We start from the raw sequence: 18,357 nt of genomic DNA on the forward strand, positions 1-18,357 counted from the left end.
TAAGTTTGTGGGAGAGTGTCTGAGTGTGTGAGCTGTTATCCTGATGTGAGTGTCCTCCCTCCTCGTCTTTGGTTCGTCATCAAGGCCAGCAGAGATGCAGCCTGCTTTTGTCTGGCTCAAACAATGGACGGCACTGGTGTGAGTCACCACACACACACACACACACACACACACACACACACACACACACAGATCCATTCATCCATCAGTGCCAGCACAGAAAGCCGGCGAAGCTCAAGTCATGATATGGCGCCCTGAGGCCTGCACGATCTGCAGTCCGTTCTAGGACTGCGACTAATGAGTTTACACAATCCATTAATCTGCCAATTATTTTCCCAATGACATGATCAATTGTTTAGCCTATGAAAATGTAAAAAAAAAAAAATAAATCTGCTTTAAAAAAACAAAACAACAAAAGTCAAAGCCTTATTATATAAACAGTTCAGGGAAGACTGCACGTCCAAAAGATGCAATTTGATGAGAAACATCAAATCAGAATTGAATAATTGAATAGAGAATGGAAAAAAACATGAATAACAAAGACAAGCAACATTTCAGGCCGGCTATACTTTTGTAATGAGTAAATATTTGACCTTTTTGTTTATAGTGGCTAATTAATTCCATCAATGGGCTCTTTTCGATTGGTAACTCCACTTTTCCAAAGACTTCCTTTTGAAAACAGCACGAATGGATCCGCATCACTTACAGTGACGCTCGCCGTGTCCTTCATTGCGTCACTTTACTCGCAGACAGACGACCATCTCGCTGTAATGTGATTTGATTCTGAATTAACAGACACAGCTGCAGTATCTTACGTGTGTTAACAGCCTGTATACCTTCGGGCCAACGTGCCTGTTCTCCTGCGCTGAGCTGAATTAACAGTGATGCTAATTGTCAGCCGGGGCTGGCTCTGCGTTTCCTCCACCACTTGCAATTATTTCCCAATAGGCTCCTATATGTTGCCCAGATTCAGCCATTTCCATATATATATACTATATATATATATATATATATGGTCTATGCATATATTCCCTCCCTTCCACTCCCTCTTACATTAACTGTCTCCATTTCCTCCCACGTACTCTTTCCTCCCCCTCCAATCTTCTCTGGTGTAGAAATAAGGTTTGCCGGATCGGCCGTTCTGCACCTGCAGATCTCTCTCTGGTTGGATTGTGTTAAATGAGAGAGTTTGTGATTACGCGTGAAATGAAACCGATGTCATGAATCCATCAGTTCAAGGACGCAACAAAACGCAGCTCCTCGTGGTGTCGATGGCAAACTGCGGTCTTTCACGCCGTCAAACGCATTTGAATATTCAAACATCGTGCTATTACGTTGATCGATGTGGACTGAGAGCTGAAGGACGTTCTGTCGGGGGAGGACGGGGGTGGCGCCCCCGGCGCCGAGCGCCCCCGTCGGGACGCCCTCAGACGGGGAGCCCCGGGCATGCGTCGGGGTAACCGAAGGCAAATCTACGGTCAAACCGTGTACGCGCTGCCGCTCGAGTCCTGACGTGTGGTGTGCTTAATGTGTGACCGTGTAAAGGCGACGGCATGCAAATGAGGAGCCGCAGCGTGCACACGCATAGATTGTTTGAATAATGACCCGCTGTGGTGTCACCATTAGTTACGCAGTCTGTCTGTGAGCGGCGGAGGAAACCGTGTGCGTGTCTTTTGTCGTGTCTCGAGTGCCTTTGTGACGACTTCCATGTGACAGAAAACACACACCAATAGTTCGTTCTCTTTTTTTTTTTTTTTCTTTTCCTGTTAAGTTTATTTTTCAGTTGCTTAGAAAAACAAAACAAACAAGAACTCACAGATGACCCACTATTGCCAATCCAGAACTCGTCGTCTGCGCACCGAGCGGCGCCTTCTTTTCTTTCTTTTTTTTTTCTTTTTTCAATATTCATGAGAATATGCAAATGAAGGTGCATCTCATTCAATCGTCGAGTGAGTCATGTGACCCGAGCAGAGGGGTCTAAGGGCACGCGGGGTGGGGAGGCTCCAGGGTCACAGACGAGGGGGGCATCCCCACCTGCCCCGATCTGCTGTGAGCGCGGGCCGCTCTTTGCATAATGGACACTGATCGATGGGCTTTTTCTTTTTTTTTTTTTCTTTTCACAAAGTCAAACACGGTAATACCACACTTACACACTTGCCAGCAAGCTAGGTATCACTGTTTCAAGATGTCTTGGAAACCCACCAGAAGGGGAAAAAAAAAAAAAAAGTTATTCATATATAAATCAGCTAAATATAATTTAAATAGAAACCTAGAAACAAAGTAAGGACAACAAAAAGACAAAAAAAACAACCAACAACAATAAAACGAATTACTTCTGAAGCACACACACATACAGACGATGAGGCTGCACTTTCAAAAATCACCCATCTCATCTAGCTACTCTTCTGGGGTGTGTTTCTACCACACAGGATCTTAATTCTTGATGCAAGACACAGAAAATAATATAAAAACACTTAAAACCGCCCGCTGAGATTCAGTGGGAAACTAAGTACATGTATGCGTGTGCGTATGTGCATGTATGTACGCATGTTATGTGTGTGACTACTCCCAAACAAAGAGCTAAGTTCCTGATAGAAATGGATGGGCGGGCCAACGTCTGGCCACAACCACGGTCTTCCTATGTGTAACATCTCTGTTGCACTATTCCCCTCTAGTTCAGTGTTTTTTTTTTTTTTTAAATACTTGTAAATATACTGTATGCAGATTATATATAGAGCCCATTCACAAATGGTACATGATTGGCTTGGTACGTCAATATCATAGTACACACGTTAGCTGGAATACGGGTCACGTAGCTAATATGAGGTCAAACAGTAAGATGTTTCTCTTTTCATCGGTCGTCTTCAGATACACAGGTTAATAATTTGTCTCAAAAACAAAGCAAGTTCAAATACAGTTCATATCAAACACTTGCAAAATGTCCACCGCAAAGAATGGCTTGAGTAGGAGAACGTTTTCTCTGTGTGCCATGCTTTTTTTTTTTTTTTTTTTTTCCAGTCACATCACTTCTTTTTTTTTTTTTTTGCTCTTTTTTTTTTCTTCCACAAAAGAACAACGTGAGTGATTAAGTCCAACCGTTTAGTCCTCTACGTGCGCTCCGTTGCCACAGGCCCCCGAAATATGAGAGCTCCTATAAAAATGGATAATTGACAAGGCCACTAGTCCATTAAAACATCTTAAAATCCCCCGCTACGCTCAACCCATTTCTCCTCCTACTGAGATTTAACATTAATCCTCAAGCACTGATTCAAATTCAAACTTTTTGCTTTTTTTTTTTTTGTGTTGAATTTTTAAAGCAAATCGCCTCAAAACAGTGCAAAACAAATCAAACCTGTGCAATAAGGCCTACCACTAGAATATCTCACACATACAGCTTACCATAAAAAAACGAGACTTCCAAATGAAACGTCAACAATAAAAACAAGAAATGATTAAAAAAATATATAATAATAATAATAATATCAACAATGTGGTTAACAAAGCATGGACATGCACGGCTTAACAGAGAAGAGACATTCCCCTGCAAGACAAAAAAAACAATTATCAGACAGCAGTGTCTGCTTTAATTTTCTAATGCCCCCCCCACCCCCCCCACCACCACTGCAATATGTCTACTGCTTCTATTGGTGACACCGGCCTGAGCTCGGGGTGGGGGTGGGGGGTGCTAGTGGGGTGTGTGAGGAGTGTGTCGTCTCACAGGGGCTCAAGCAGCCATCTGCCACCCTACTCCAGCCAGCCTGATCCTTATCCTCAGCCCAGCCCGGCCCAGCAGGCCCGCTGTCTCATCCCCTCAAAAAGGCTTCCTGCTGTGGGGGTGGGGGGGGGGGGTGCAGCAGAGGGAGGGAGGGAGGGAGGGGGAGGGGGTTGGGGAGACAAAGGCGGGGAGGCGAGGCCCTTTGACCCGGTCCCTTGGCCCGGCGGGGCAGACGGACCAGACAGACAGCACGGTGTCTACTGCCTCCTCCTCCTCCTCTTTTATCAGCCACACAGACCCCAGGGGCGAACTCAGAGACAGAAGAAGGGGGCGGGGGTGGGGGGGGAGACACAGAGAGAGGGAAGGGTGGTTTGGCAAATGAACACAATGAAGGGACTGACACAGACCACCCCCCCGCCCTCCCCCGTCCATTCATCTTTGGGTACAGAGCTCTCTATTCCCCTGGGACAGGCTGCTGCCCTCTCCTCCTCCTCCTCCTCCTCTCCTCCTCCTCTCCTGGATGGCCCCCTCTCTTGTCTGTTCCCTCCTTCCTCCCTCAGCAGCCCCGGCCAGGCGAGACTCTGTGTGGCCCAGCACGCCCCCGCTGGCCACATCTCCCATCGTGTTGTTTTTTTGTTTTTTTTTCTAAATTGTGTATCAAACAGGCTGCATGTAGTGTCGCCATGACAGCTCAGGATTACCTGCTCTGGTGGCGTCTGGGTGCTTTTTGTGGCGCTGGTCACCAGCAGTGGAGTTACGGTGGAATTTACAGTTAAGCTCAATCGCCACGTGAAGCATTTACTAACTTATTTGATGTTATTATAATTTAAAACGGGGGATTATATTCTCGGGCGTTGGGAGAGGGGGGGGGGAGGTGAAGGGGGTGGAGGGGGCTTGTCTCCTCTGGTCCTGCTGGCACTTAGGCAGTGGTGGTGAGCTTTTGGATGGTACGGTTGTAGTATTGGGTGGTGAGGGCCTCCAGGGGGCTCCAGCGGTGTGCATGCAGCTCGATGACCTCCATTAGCAGAGAGCGCGTCAGCTGAGACTCGGTGGGACAAAGCATCTTGTCCCTCACAGCTGCTAAGAGCTCTGTCATCATCTCGGGGAGCTGCTCCTCCAGGAGACGCCCGGCGCTCTGCAACTGGAGGACAGAAGAGGGGGATAGATGGAGGGAGGCAGGAGGTCAGAGAAAGAGTGTGTGTGTGTGTGTGTGTGTGTGTGTGTGTGTGTGTGTGTGTGTGTGTGTGTGTGTGTGTGTGTGTGTGTGTGTCTCTCGTACAAGACACAATGTCTGGCACCTTGTTATTGTGGATAGAGTCAGACAGCAGAGGTTCACACACCCTCTGGCCATAGAGCTGAGTGTGTGTGAGTCTGCCAGTAAGTAATCAAGACTGTGAAGGTTGTGTTTGTGAGCATCTGGGAACTCTTTGTTTGTCCTTTTTTCTGCAACTTAAAGGATCATTCCAGTTTGTTTCAACCTGGTGCGTTTCCCATTAATAGCTAACCATGCTCACTCTTCCCCTGACGGAGGTCTGTAATGCAGTTAGCAAGATGGCTGTTCCAGATGGCTAATTCCCGTGTTTACTTTCGGGCAGTCTCGAAAACGAACGTTTAAAACGATTCGAGTAAAAATCACTTTTTTTTTTTTTTTTTTTTAAAGCTATTTGGAGCCATTTTGTGCGACAGTGGCCAAATCACTGGGAAACACGCCAGGTTAAAAAAAAACAACAACACAAAATGAAATCATTCTTTAAATAATGTTTTTGTCCCGTGTACAAAGACCCAAATCTGATTTTCATCTATAATTCTACATAAATTCACCTGCATTACTGTTTTTTCTTTAATCCATAACCCTCAGGAGAATGGCTGACAACAGGAAGGCATATCAAAGATGTTTTTATGATGGTTTTAAACAGTTAATGTTGGTGATTACAACTCTTTATTAAAATAAAACAGCCCTTTGGAGTTTTGATAGATTTATTTTCATATTTCCCAATTTGTTTTTTTTAAGTATTTGTTCATTAAATACTTTTGTTCTAGTGTTTTACTGCATTTAATTGGTCTCCTGGTTCATACACAAAACTCAAATCAGCTGCTAGCCTCATTTATAGACTCAAGTACTGTATCTAATTAATGATGGAATTATTTTCAGATGGACCAAAGAGCACGAACAAGGAGGGACTTTGGCGAACGACACCATAAAAGGATTCCTGGAAATTTGTTTTATTGACTTTGTATTTCATGAGAGAAGATCAATGGTGGTCTATGAAGTCAGAGCCTTTTTGGAGGTAAACCCTGGTGGCCCTCAGTGGTATTGCAGTTTAAGGCACTGCAGCATTGGCCTTAGTTTTCAGACCCAGAAGCAACGTCCACTTCTTTATACAGTCTATGGGGTTAAAACTTGGTTTAAAGGTGTGTGTGTGTGTGTGTGTGTGTGTGTGTGTGTGTGTGTGTGTGTGTGTGTGTGTGTGTGTGTGTGTGTGGTCCATACCTCCATGGAACAACAGAGGACTGCGTCTTCCTTTACATCTGTTGACTCCAGCAGCTATAAAGGACAAGACAGACACTATATAACTATATTAGGAACGTAATGTGCTGCACAAAATAACAATACAAGAGAAATCCAAATGTAGAAAAACCCAGGGGGCCAGAAGATTTATAAATGTATGTATATTTGGATTTAAACCACATGGGGAGATTAAGCAAATGCAAGTGTTTGTGTGCGTTAATCAGTTCACAAGAAAAGAGAAAAAGGACCTAATCCTGATAGTAAATATTTACTACATTAACATTTAAAATCTTGGAAGACAACAGACCGGGCTTTCAGCCTGGCAAGCCAGCAAACATCACACATCAAGGCTTGCTTTATGCCCAATGTACATACACACACATAAATGCACAGACACACTGTAAACACGCCGTGTAGCCAAAGACAAACAGTGAAGCTGGTAAACACGCTCGCTGGCTTCCCCCCTTGCCGGCCCCATGTACAGATGGGCATACAACTGGCACTTTGAAACAAGGCGGAGAGGGACGGCGATAAAGGGAGCAAGAACAACAGAGAGCCTCCCGTCGCAAGATGCCGAGCATTTAGTGTCAGATTACGGCAGGAAGGAATTGTTTTAAATAGTCTTTTTCGAGCTCTGAGGCGTCTTTAGTCTTCGCAAGTCTGTTTACAAAGTGCTGCTTTGATTAACCTGAAGGAGGGAAGGAAGTAACGGGGAGGACGGGGGAGAGGGGGTGTTTGAAAATGAGGAAAATAAAGCATAAATAAAAACCTTACGCCTGTACCAGAAATCACTTTGTTTAGCAGGATTAGGGATTGCAATGTGTCTTATATTGATAGTTTTTATATCAGTGTATGACATTATAATAATAGACTTGTACTTGTGAACCTACAGAGAATTATCACCTGGATCTGAAGCTCAACTCTGCGCCAATATAAAGAAATACATCAATGTTGTGTTTACAGATGGCTTCTGCTGCCCGCAGCTTGACCGAAACAATCATTTATTGCAGGTTTAAACTGAATAATAGCGAGAGTATTTTTTTTTCTTCATATTTTTGGAGAGTAGAAAAACTAAAGTAGGCGTAAATTCATGCTTTCAGAAACTGCTCCAGTAAAAAAAAAAAAACACCATCTGACGCTGCGATCCACATTCAGTATGAAGCCGGCCTCTTATTTCCACCCTGTAAGTCTGATGGTATTCCACCTATCATTCAGGTCCAGCAGTTGCACAGACGTCAGCTCCTCAGTATGCTCAGACGGGTGTGGTGACAGTGTGGCTGTTTGATGTGGGAACTCAAGTCCCGTCGCTTCCAGAGAAGGAGAACTGTGTGACAGGCAGGATTGGCTCATAATGAGTTCTCCGGGGAGCCGAGGGTGAAGTTTGGCTCGATACATTAAAAGTGGTCTAATCTATATTCATCTATCATCAGCTCTCCGATCCATCGCAGCAGCTTTTTCTCCTCTTTCGTCTTTGCTCCGATGCGTTCGCCGCTACAACACTGCACACATTCTGTCAGCTCCACATTACCTGTGGGTTTTTTTTTAAAGTAGAAAAAGCAACAGCTGCTGAAAAGATACGTTTCTGTGAGACTGCTTGTCACAACGTCTTCTCCTGCAGAGGCTGAAAATAGTCAGAAGTCTGGTTCGTTGCATCATCAAGAAGCAAAACTCGCTTCACAGGGAAACCTCGGGATTCTGAGTGATTTCCATTTACAGGATTTCCATTCAAAAGACGTTTGATCGGAAACATAAAAAGCAACGAGAACTGGGACAGCTGTGATCCGCTCGGCGCTACGAGCGGAGGAAACGCTTCCAACGTGACAACAACACCTCGAGTGACTCAGTGAATTCAACGAGAAACATCCTCGTTCATTTGTATCGTCTGATGATAATCTGTTGTTCAGTTTACTACTCAAACACGAATAACTAAACAAAGGATGAAGCAGTCGTGAGAGGAAAACATGTTTCATCAGGTTACTAATGACAGAGTAATCAAAGTTAAAATTCAACTTTAACCCTGTTTCTAGTAGTTGCATAGCAACAACAGGTCCGGTTTCAGCAACAGCTCTTCCCGTAGTTACATTACATAATATTACTGTATTTTCTGTTGCATCAGTGCTGCACTTCACTAACTGCCAAACAAAAAGGCCTTTAAAAAAAAAATCTGAAATACATTTTGACTGTGAGGGGCCCATATACTGACTTTCAGAGAAGGAAACCAAGTTCAGCTTATAAATAGCTCCTGATGTCACCAACAGACACAGTGTAGTGTGTGCATGCCTTCTGCTGTGTGCAACTGCAAACCAATATCCTGATGACGGCCTCCGTGGGTCACATGCAAGTCATTCGCTTCAATAAAAGATCATGTTATCTGTTCATTCAAGTTGCCCGCCACCTGCCCTCAGATTGTCCGGGACTTTTAGGCCGGACGGCTCCGCTTACAGAGCGACGTGTTTGTTTGTTCTTTTTCGTAAAGGAATAATAAAATGCCGATTGGCTCTAAATTTAGACACAACTCACAACCTATTGTATGTAGCAACAGCACCGACCAATAAACAAACAAAAGCAACTATTGTTTTTTATCAGCTTAAAAAAATGGAATAATGACATTTCATATTAAAGTGCTTCTTCAATGTGCACAGAGCTAATAAATATGCAATCTATTTAATTTAAGTGCATTATTTGCCTCCAATCAATATTCTTATAATAATAATAATAATAATAATAATAATAATCAAATGACAATGTGAGAGCAATTTGGAAGAGTTTCAATTGTCACGAATCTGCAGCTCACGTAAACTTTATGGAGTTTTATATTGAGTTTCAGCTCATTGTTATGAATCTACGGTCTGACCCACAAGTTCTGGTTCACTCTCATAGCATCATTTTCTGAACTGACAAAGCCGCTGTCAACTACCTGGTACAAGTACAGGATCGGGGTCACAAACAGGACTCCAAATTGCTTTGCAGATGTTGATTTGTAAATGGGACGCTGACGGCTAAAAATGTGATATTATGCAGAGTTACATCTTATTGTGCTGCTCCCGAGTTGCCAACACTGTGTGAGGGAAAATGTTCAATGCAAACTTAGTTGAGGATTATCTGTGTGGATCGGGACATTTTAAATAATTACTGGGTTGAGTGAGACAGTTCTACCATCGGAGGATTGAGACTCTAAAAGGCTGTCGGGCATGAATGGATGAGATCACCGCTCATTAACTTGCTCTGTCAATACATACAGCTGTCATTTAGACCCAGACACGCTCACTAACACACCTAATCCTGTTCTGCAGGCTACATCTACAGAAGACAGCCGCGCTAAAACGCACACACACATGCAGGCACATAAGTTTAGATATGCAAACACACACACACACACACGCGCACACACACACACACACACACACACACACACGGAGCTGTGCACACATCATGGCACATTGCTCGTAGCTGGAATTTGACATGCACAAGTTGGAACAGGAGAGTTAACACGGCAGACGGATGAAAGTGACGAACAATGGCTCCGGGAAAGAAATAAGAGACCATCCAAACAAGCACATGAGCTCGCAACTACACACACAGAAAGTCCTGTAAATATTCTGACATTGTTCACAGGCATATGACACTGCTGAGGCTTGAATATGGAGGTGTGTGTGTGTGTGTGTGTGTGTGTGTGTGTGTGTGTGTGTGTGTGTGTGTGTGTGTGTGTGTGTGTGTGTGTGTGTGTGTGTGTGTTTCTGACCGGTTACTCCACGCCCTCGGTCATGATGCCGAGCCTTTTAACGAGCTGAGATAATGCCCTGGGCATGCCCTCAGACAGGGTGTGGACGGCATCGGCTGTGTGTGATTGTTGTGTTTGTTAACGAGACGCCGGATGTGTGCTGAGTGTCAGACCGGCGGAGGTGTGGACGCGGGTGATAAAACAAGCTGGCACGTGCCTCTACACCTGCCATCATTTCTTCCTCTCGGCCCGACTACGTATTCAAAACCATTCTGCGATGCCCTCTCTCTCTCCTTTGTTTTCTCCTCTACCTGCATGCTGTGAGTGAACTTCCTCTCCGTTAACTGTCAACCTGACCACAGTCTCCTGCGCTTCCTCTCACTTCCCTCCCCCTACTTGCTTCTCCTTTGAATGTTCCAATTGTCATTAACCACTTCTGTATTGCGGTGCGTCTGCTGAGGCTACCCTGCATGGTTTCCATGGTGACCGAGGGAGTGTGAGTGTGTGTGTGTGTGTGTGTGTGGGTGTGAGAGTCTGACCAGCTGATGAGAACTGAACCTGGGGTCACACTTTTTCCAGGAACTGATGGGAGTCCTGCCTGTTTACACCACTAACCAAACCCCAGTGCGGTGTCTCGAGTCTAGACGAGGTCGGACCACAGACAGGAAGCTCAGGCTCGGTGAGCGTATCAGACTGAACAGACAAGAGACACACACAGAGCTTTTCCTCTTCCTGGAATTAGTGGATAGACTTGATCGATCCGCTGTTGACAAACTCATTGCTAAACACCGTGTGGATGTGGATACACACCTCTCGTAAGCAGGTGTAGATGGGAAACACCAGCACCCTGAACGGCTCTCCGGAGCTGCTCACCATGGTACCAAACACCTCACACAGGAAGGTGATGAAGCCCAACCACCGCTCTACATCTGACTGCTGGAGATCCTCACGACGGGAAAAGTCCCTCTGTGGACGTAGAAAAAGAAAGAGATGCATATTTAGTTTGGTAAATAAATGTCTATCCAGCTTATATAAATGTGCGGTACAAGTTGGAAGTAGGCAGTCGGTAGGTGGATGTTTAAAAGTGTTTCTGAAATTCACAAGCAATGGTGGTAAACTATTCTTCCTGGCAGAACCATTAATCATCATTAACATCTTTGCTATCTCTCTAATGGGAGCTTTTGTAGGTGGCACACATATTAACCTTGCGCCTTAAAGTACTTGAAGCCAAAAAGCAGTTGAAAAACACATTAAACAAATTCATGAATTTCTTTTATCTGCCAGGAGTAGAGGAGAATATGTTAATTTAGTTTGAAAGTGGGGGTAGTGAACAGTGTCGGCGCTGTAAAAGTGTTTGGGTTAATATGGGTTAATGCTTAATGTGCACTTGTAAAGGTGTTATTCGGCAGGTTAAACTGAAACTTTATTAACCGTCAGAGCAACTCGCTGTTCTTCTCATATTTTTCACTGCCTATTGGGACTGAAGTCCTCTGGAAACATGAGCGGCTAATATGTTCTCCCAGACTACACTGAACGCCCGATTGTACACAGACAAAACACATAATTTGTAGATTTGAACGGGCCCAACAATAAATCCATAAACCTTACACCTCCAAGGACATTGACACTTGAAAAACAAGCCAACAAACAATTATTTAAGAAAATAAAATGATGCAAAAGTGTCAAAACAGCAGCAAAAAAATAAAAAGCACCCCCCCCCCCCCGGCTCTTCTCAGGTGTGTAAATAAAAGAGCATCTTTCACAGATAAAAGACTGGCGACTGTATATGTCTGTATGTAAAGCAACAACAAACTGCGATGCCCCCATTTTATTAAGCGCAGCAGTCACACACTAATTGCTCCCATATTGAGATCCAGGGGTCTGGAAGCAACATCATTAATGAAGGCCTTCATGAGCCCACTTAAAATGTTTTAAAGCACAAAAAGCCAAAATGTCAAAGATGAGGAGGGGGTCCGCGCTGGCTGGGAACTGGAAATTAAAGTGAGAAATAGCAGGAGAGAAGGGACCACATGGCTGTGATAAAAGGGGAGGGAATAACAAGTGGAGAAGGGGGTTAAGGGATCAAGGGAGGATTCACTGCCGCCGGGGCTGGGATCAAGATCTCAACATCTAAAGAAAGAGGTGTTTAAATGGAAAAGCACAAAAGCAACGAGGGAGGAAAGAAAAGGAAAGTGCAGGAGTCTAGTCAAAAAGAGCATCAGCCGAGGGAGGAAGGAGAGCAGGAGTGGGAGTGAAGGAAGGGAAGAGAGGGAGGCACGACGCGGCAGCAGGTGGGCTAACATTTAAACCTTGAATGTCATCTGACAGCATGGTGTGTGCCTTGTTTGCCTACTTCTCGAACCGTCTGCCGATCTGGCGGGGTTGTCTGGCTCCCGAGGACGGAGCGAAAGAGCGAAGGAGCAAAGGAGCAAAGGCTGAGAGGGAGGAGCGTGGTTAGCGAAGGAGAAGGGGGAACCATGCAGGGAGAAGTAGCGAGGTATTGGCCCGTGTCGATCTGGGTGAGGGGAGGCGATAAGACGGGGGAGCACGGGAATAGAGAGCTCATGAGGGGCGAGGAGGAGGAGAGGAGAGGGAAAGGGAGGGGAGGGAGGGCAGTGAAATATGTAACGGCTGAGAGGATGTTTTCATCATGGGTGCAAGACTGGAACTGTGCAGTTAAGTGAAGGGATGGAGGGGGTTGGGGCGGTGGGCGGCATGTTTCTCTCCCCCTGGGTGTTTAGATTAGCTACTCTGCCCACTGACATTTACAACGTCTCACACACAGTTGGCTTCCACTTTATGAAAAGTTCTCATAAAACTAAGCTCGAATGAAACTGCTGAAATGACACGGAGGACTTTGTCAAAACATACACTATAAAAAAATGACTGGTTTGCTAAGTAACATGGAAGTCTTGTTTACAATAATGCATTTTTAGGCTTTTGGGTACACAGGGTGGGATTTATAAAGTAACGCAGTAGACTTTGGAGGGAGAAAGAAAAAGATGTCATTTCGTGCCCGACTCAGAATACAAAGTTCAACACGATGATTCAACTCTTTGGTCCATTTTTGTCTGATGTAGATGATCTGGCAACTGTGCAGCAGAGATGTCACCCCCTGTTACTTTCCCTGCGCCCCCCCCCCCCCCCAAAGGTCTCCTGAGGCGTGCGAGTCCCCATCTTTACCCCACACCTGCCCCGGTGGAGGCCGGGGGACTCCGGTGCGGTTAAAAACACCCTCGAGTCTGAGCCTTGTTCCCCACAGGACGACTCCCCACCACCGCCTGCACCTGAGCGACACGCTCTCTGCGACCTGCTTTGAGGTGAGCGTACAGGGAGGCTGCTGTGGAGTCCCCAGACACCTGCTACTCAGGACATTGAGCTCATTGTGGTGCAGCAGCTTCACTCTGTTCTCCTTCCTCCTCCGGAGGGAGAGGTTCAGGGTCTGTGTGTAAAATAACCCTTAAAATATAAGTTTTGTCATTTTTATATTTTATTTATGTCAGTCAGGACTTTGGTGTTTATTTAAAGAAATGCTGGTCAATATTTTCTGCTCAGACTTCAGCATGTCGAAGATCTGAGTGAAGTGGGAAGCTGAACGGGGTTGTTGACACACTTTCATCGACGTCACTCTCACCTGCAGCATGTTGAGCAGCAGCGACCTGAACTTGGTTCCCTCCACCATGAACAGCGCCATCTTGTCGCAGAGCTTGGCGGCCGTAGCGGCGAAGCTCCTGTCCGACACGGCCTTGGAGTAGATGGTGCTGACCACCTGAGCCAGCGTCTCCTCGGACCGCGCCGAGCACTGCGCCTCCTCCATGAAGGAGGCCAGCTGCTGCTCCACCCCGCTGCTGTTGCTCCTCATGCTGTTGAGGAGGTCCACCAGCCGGTCCATGTTCTGTGAGCCCGAGCCCGAGTGCTGCACGTGGGCCTCTTCCTGCAGCCACAGACGGGATGAAGCACGTGAGTGGAAAATGACCGGTGACGATACAACGTTCAGTTTTAACACGCAGCAGGTTTCACGACAAAGTAGGTGTTTCCGAGGAGAAATAACCGACGTCAGCTGATGTGATGAAGCACGTCAATTAGGCCTGATGATAAAGTTGATAAAGAAGGCAATAGTTGCTCTAGTTCGAAGAGGATGAAGTTTTAGAGTGGAAGGACGTTAAAGACACCGATATGCGTTTGCTAATACTTGAACAAAGCGCAACAAATGACGCTCACTGCGCTTCCCGTTTACGCCGATAGCACACGACAGGAATCCCGATCAGTGTTTCGTGACACGTAACCTTTGATATGCTCGAGAAAAAAACGACGGTGGAACAGAGAAAGCACATCATGTAACACGGCGTCCAAATTTACGTGAATTCAGTAGGAACGCATATCTGGAAGGTTGAAGCGAAAGCCCTTTACTACGAAGAAATGATGATACAGAGATTAAACACATTAGTCAGAGCACCGCTGTCAAGGAAAAAGCTGGCTCTGAGACTGGATCCATTGATTCTCTGGCATCACTGAGGATATGTTTATTAATTCCTGCCTTGCTGCCTGTTGGGGAGTCCTGTGCTGTCAAATCAATCCCGCCCCGGTGGTAAATGAGCTAGCTGGAGAAGGACGACGCTGAGAGCAGTTGGCCAACTCATCAGTTTAGTGCACAGTGGAACACATCAAAAACTGTTAAGCTAATGCCGCTTTAGTTACTTCACCTCCTTAGTGAGAACATGTGCTCCCCTCCCTGCCAGTCTGAGTGTGTTGGCCTGAATGCTAAATAAGTGCGGAGACAAATGATTCAAGAAGGGCGGTGTGAGAAAAAGTGTTGGTGTTTTAATGACGGTGTACGTGTGTGTTTGTGAGCATAATGGAGGTAATTATAAAACCAAAAGGTGGTGTGTGTGCATGTGTGTACACATATGCTTCAGTCCTGGTTGCCTTAATACTGACTGACAGGCACTAAGCAGCTTTCCGGTACCTTGTCCTTTAGTCTCCTCCTCAGTCTCTCCTTTGACGACTGAAGCAGGCTGATTTTGGGCAGCTCCGACTGGCCCTCTCTTGCCTCTCCGCCTCGCGGCGGGCTGGGAGATTCCTTATTACCTACCGGATGTGGGAAAGCATTTGAACTGGGTGCTGAGTCAGATCTGGGTGATTCATTGGGACTCTTACTGCTGCAGTCTTGAAGTGGTCTGATCTGCTCGTCACCCAGTTTTACATTCTCAGTCTCTTTGTCTTTGGTTGTTTTCGGGGGTATTCCTTTATCACTCGCAGTGTTTGTCTGTCCATGACCTTGACCTTTCTGACTGTGGTGCCAACGCCGGTTCTGGCTGTATCCGTGGTGTGGGGGTCCTCCTTGGCGCTGCCCATGTCCTCCTTGGTACTGGCGAGGTGGCCGACTGGCACTGTTGTTTCTGTTGTCTCCCAGTTCTGTTAAATTCTGCTGCTGCTGGTTGGGAGAGTGTTGTTGGGTTTGATCCCTCTGCTGCTGCGGTGACTGTTGCAGGATCTGCTGTGGCTGGTTCTTGCCTCCTCCGCCAACACCTCCTCCGCCGCCTCCTCCTCCTCCTCCGCCTCCCTGAGGCCGCTGCTGTCTCCTGGAATGAGAGCAGGTTTCAGTTAGCGTCATCGCGATGAAGCAGCAGCTGGCGTGTACCTCCTCTGCTCCTTTCTCATCTTCTCACAGAGAGCCACCAAATACTGTCCTGTAAGTGTCACCGTGACACATGACAACCACATACAATCATATCATCTACTGAACCACGAACTAGAACATCAGAAGCCCGGTGCTTGCTTACATGTGGATGCACCGTGTGTCTGTGTGCTGCTGTCCTGCATCACAGTGTCCTTTTGCTGCACTGGCTCTGGGCTTGACAAGCCGCTGACATATGGTCCAGGGGATTAATCACCCTGGCACCGAGGAGGCAACCTATTATCTGCCTCAGCCTGTGAACTAGCACAAACTCAACTAGCAGCAGCTAGCACACCTTTGATCACATTCACTCAACTCTACACATTTTAAGAGTTTTGCATGACGTGTAGAAATGCCTAATTAATTTAATTTAATTTAAGACGTATATGTGTAAGCAAATTAAGATCGGTCACTTGAACCGTAACGTAATTGAAACTCAAGCAGTCGGCATGTTTCAGCTGCCACATCTGCTTCATTGAAGTTAATTACAAACTTCCTTCATGTCGGTCTACCTGCCCAGAGACTGAAGATCCTTGGAAGCATCTCTTCTTTTTCCATGACTTCAATACTTTTTGGACATGGTCCCAGACAAATGCAGTAACAAAAGAAAAAAAAGAAGACACCTCAAAAGACTGTTCTGGGCTGTAAATACTGGCCCCCATAAGATTATGGTGCATGTTGATACATCGATAACTTGTTATGCCACTAAAGAAACCACAATGAACAAGATTTACCATCAGAAAATCCAGTCCTTGAAATCAATAGCAAACTACAACACTTCTGTCTGAATTGAATTAATTATGGTACTAATGTGTGTAATTTTGAACCACTTAGCAGAAGATGCAGCAACACTCAGGCCTGAACAAGCTGAAGTGGATTTGGTGTATAAGACGTACCATCTGTGTGCATGTGAGCACAGACATACAATGATTCAAGTAAAAGAAAATCCAACATTCTTTATTCAGAGCTTTATGAACGACAAGAAACTATCAACGAATTGTTCAACACATCCTTCATAGTTCTTACTGCAGATGAATGGACCTCCAGGGCTACTGAAACTAGTTACCTAACTATTTGGGCATTTATTATTCAAAAATACCAAAGACGGATTTTTTTGTTTGCACTAATTAGAAAACCTGTTTATTCATTTAGATGTGATAATGAAGAATGTTTATGTTCCTTATGCTTCTAGCCAGAATTTCTCAACAAAAAGTTAAACAATTTTTTTGCAAAGTACATAAAAAGCCTGTTTAAATTGGGGCCGTCCTCCTCTGACCACAAAACCGTGATATGAACCAAACCGTAAATTTTGTGAACCGTTCCACCCCAAGTATGAAGCAGTCAGAGCAAGAAATCATGACAGACATTAGCATTACTTGCAGCATACGTAGATAAAGCAGTAGATGGGAAATCATGCTTTTCTCCATAATATTTGCAGGAGCTTGCAATTTTGGAAAATTCATGCAATTTTTCACGCTCTGCTTCAAGTATTACTGCATAAAGTAAGTCTTTCCAAACAAAACTCGCTTTAATAACAAAAATAACTCTTCGTCTACAATCAGCAAGGTTCTGTTCCTCTCCTCTCGTCACCAAAACAAACTCTGTGCAGCAGGGGAACCGAAACAAGCAGAAAAAACTGAAGTGACGGGGTTTGCGGGAAATGTGATGGTCTTATTAAAATGATCTAATTAAAGGTTTATTATCAAAGGAAGCGATTACAGATTACTGTGGGTTATATTAATTTTCCAAACACTTTAAGGTGTAAATGACTGCACTTTGTTTTTATGCATGAAGCATGTGGTTCAATTCAAATGAAGTCAACAGCATCTAAATCTCTTATTTTACCAGAAGATTCACACTTTTTTTTTTCCATATTACAGTCACAGATTGGTAGTTTTGTAAAGCTATATCACTTTTTACATTTAAATTTTCTTCAGCCCCATGGTTCTTTGACCTCAATAAATACATAAAAAATATTAGAAATAAAACATTTCTGTAATGTGCAGCATGAGTATTATCACAGGAATCCTGGAGGGACTGAATAGAATAAAGTGGGAGTCCTCAGAAGTTAAGACAGAACCAACTGCACTACAGCTCCTTGCAGCTAAACATTTTTGTAAACTATGGACAAGGTTTCTTTAATAAACAGAAAACACACACAAAAAAAAGTAGACAAAAGCAGAATCTGTGACCCCATCAGGCTGTGTCAGCCTTGTGGGAGGCTGGATTAATGAGTTCAGAAAGGCAACTTTCCTACAAGTTTTACGAGGTCATGAAGGCCAAAACTGCGATGAAGTTTTCTTCATTTTTCACAAAATATTTTCCTTTCAGTTATTTTTTTCTTTTTGATTAAGCAAACCTTCAAGTAGGTTGATTTTTAGACCAAAATATGAAATATGAATGAACAATTTAAAATGATTGACATTTTTGAGGCTGCAGAACAAAAACATAGCGACTATTGTACCTTGTAAAAGAGAGCTGTGGCGCCATCACACTCAAATGTTCAGTTTCAATCCTCTTTTGTAAAAATACTCATTCCACCCTAACTAGATTAATATGAAAACAACCTTGGAAATGTTCTGTGTGCGTTAAATAATTTTGGATATTTATAAAAGGATAAATATATTCTATATATTTTACATCATTAGGTTTTATGGAATCTATCTTTTAATTGTTTTTATCATCTACAAACTGTTGATGGATGTCAATTCTAAAACATCCTTTTGCCTTACAAG

General features: G+C 44.7%; 1 protein-coding gene across 7 annotated transcripts in view; it reads right to left on the reverse strand.

Moving 5' to 3' along the window:
- Positions 1-381: 381 nt before the first annotated feature.
- Positions 382-18,357, reverse strand: part of ctif (CBP80/20-dependent translation initiation factor) — a 54,271-nt gene continuing 36,295 nt past the window's right edge. For all 7 annotated transcript variants that reach the window (XM_069710849.1, XM_069710846.1, XM_069710845.1 and 4 more), the window contains 5 exons: positions 14,912-15,527; positions 13,580-13,879; positions 10,756-10,911; positions 6,207-6,260; positions 382-4,856 (listed from right to left, as the gene is read on the reverse strand). In XM_069710849.1, the coding sequence (XP_069566950.1) occupies positions 4,635-4,856; positions 6,207-6,260; positions 10,756-10,911; positions 13,580-13,879; positions 14,912-15,527 (1,348 nt within the window). In that variant the 3' untranslated portion in view covers positions 382-4,634. The remainder of the gene's footprint in view (positions 4,857-6,206; positions 6,261-10,755; positions 10,912-13,579; positions 13,880-14,911; positions 15,528-18,357) is intronic.

The sequence above is a fragment of the Brachyistius frenatus genome, unplaced genomic scaffold, assembly GCF_029030835.1.
Source record: "Brachyistius frenatus isolate BFR_SWC_R1_liver_20210118 unplaced genomic scaffold, ASM2903083v1 Contig_94, whole genome shotgun sequence".
NCBI lineage: Eukaryota > Metazoa > Chordata > Actinopteri > Embiotocidae > Brachyistius > Brachyistius frenatus.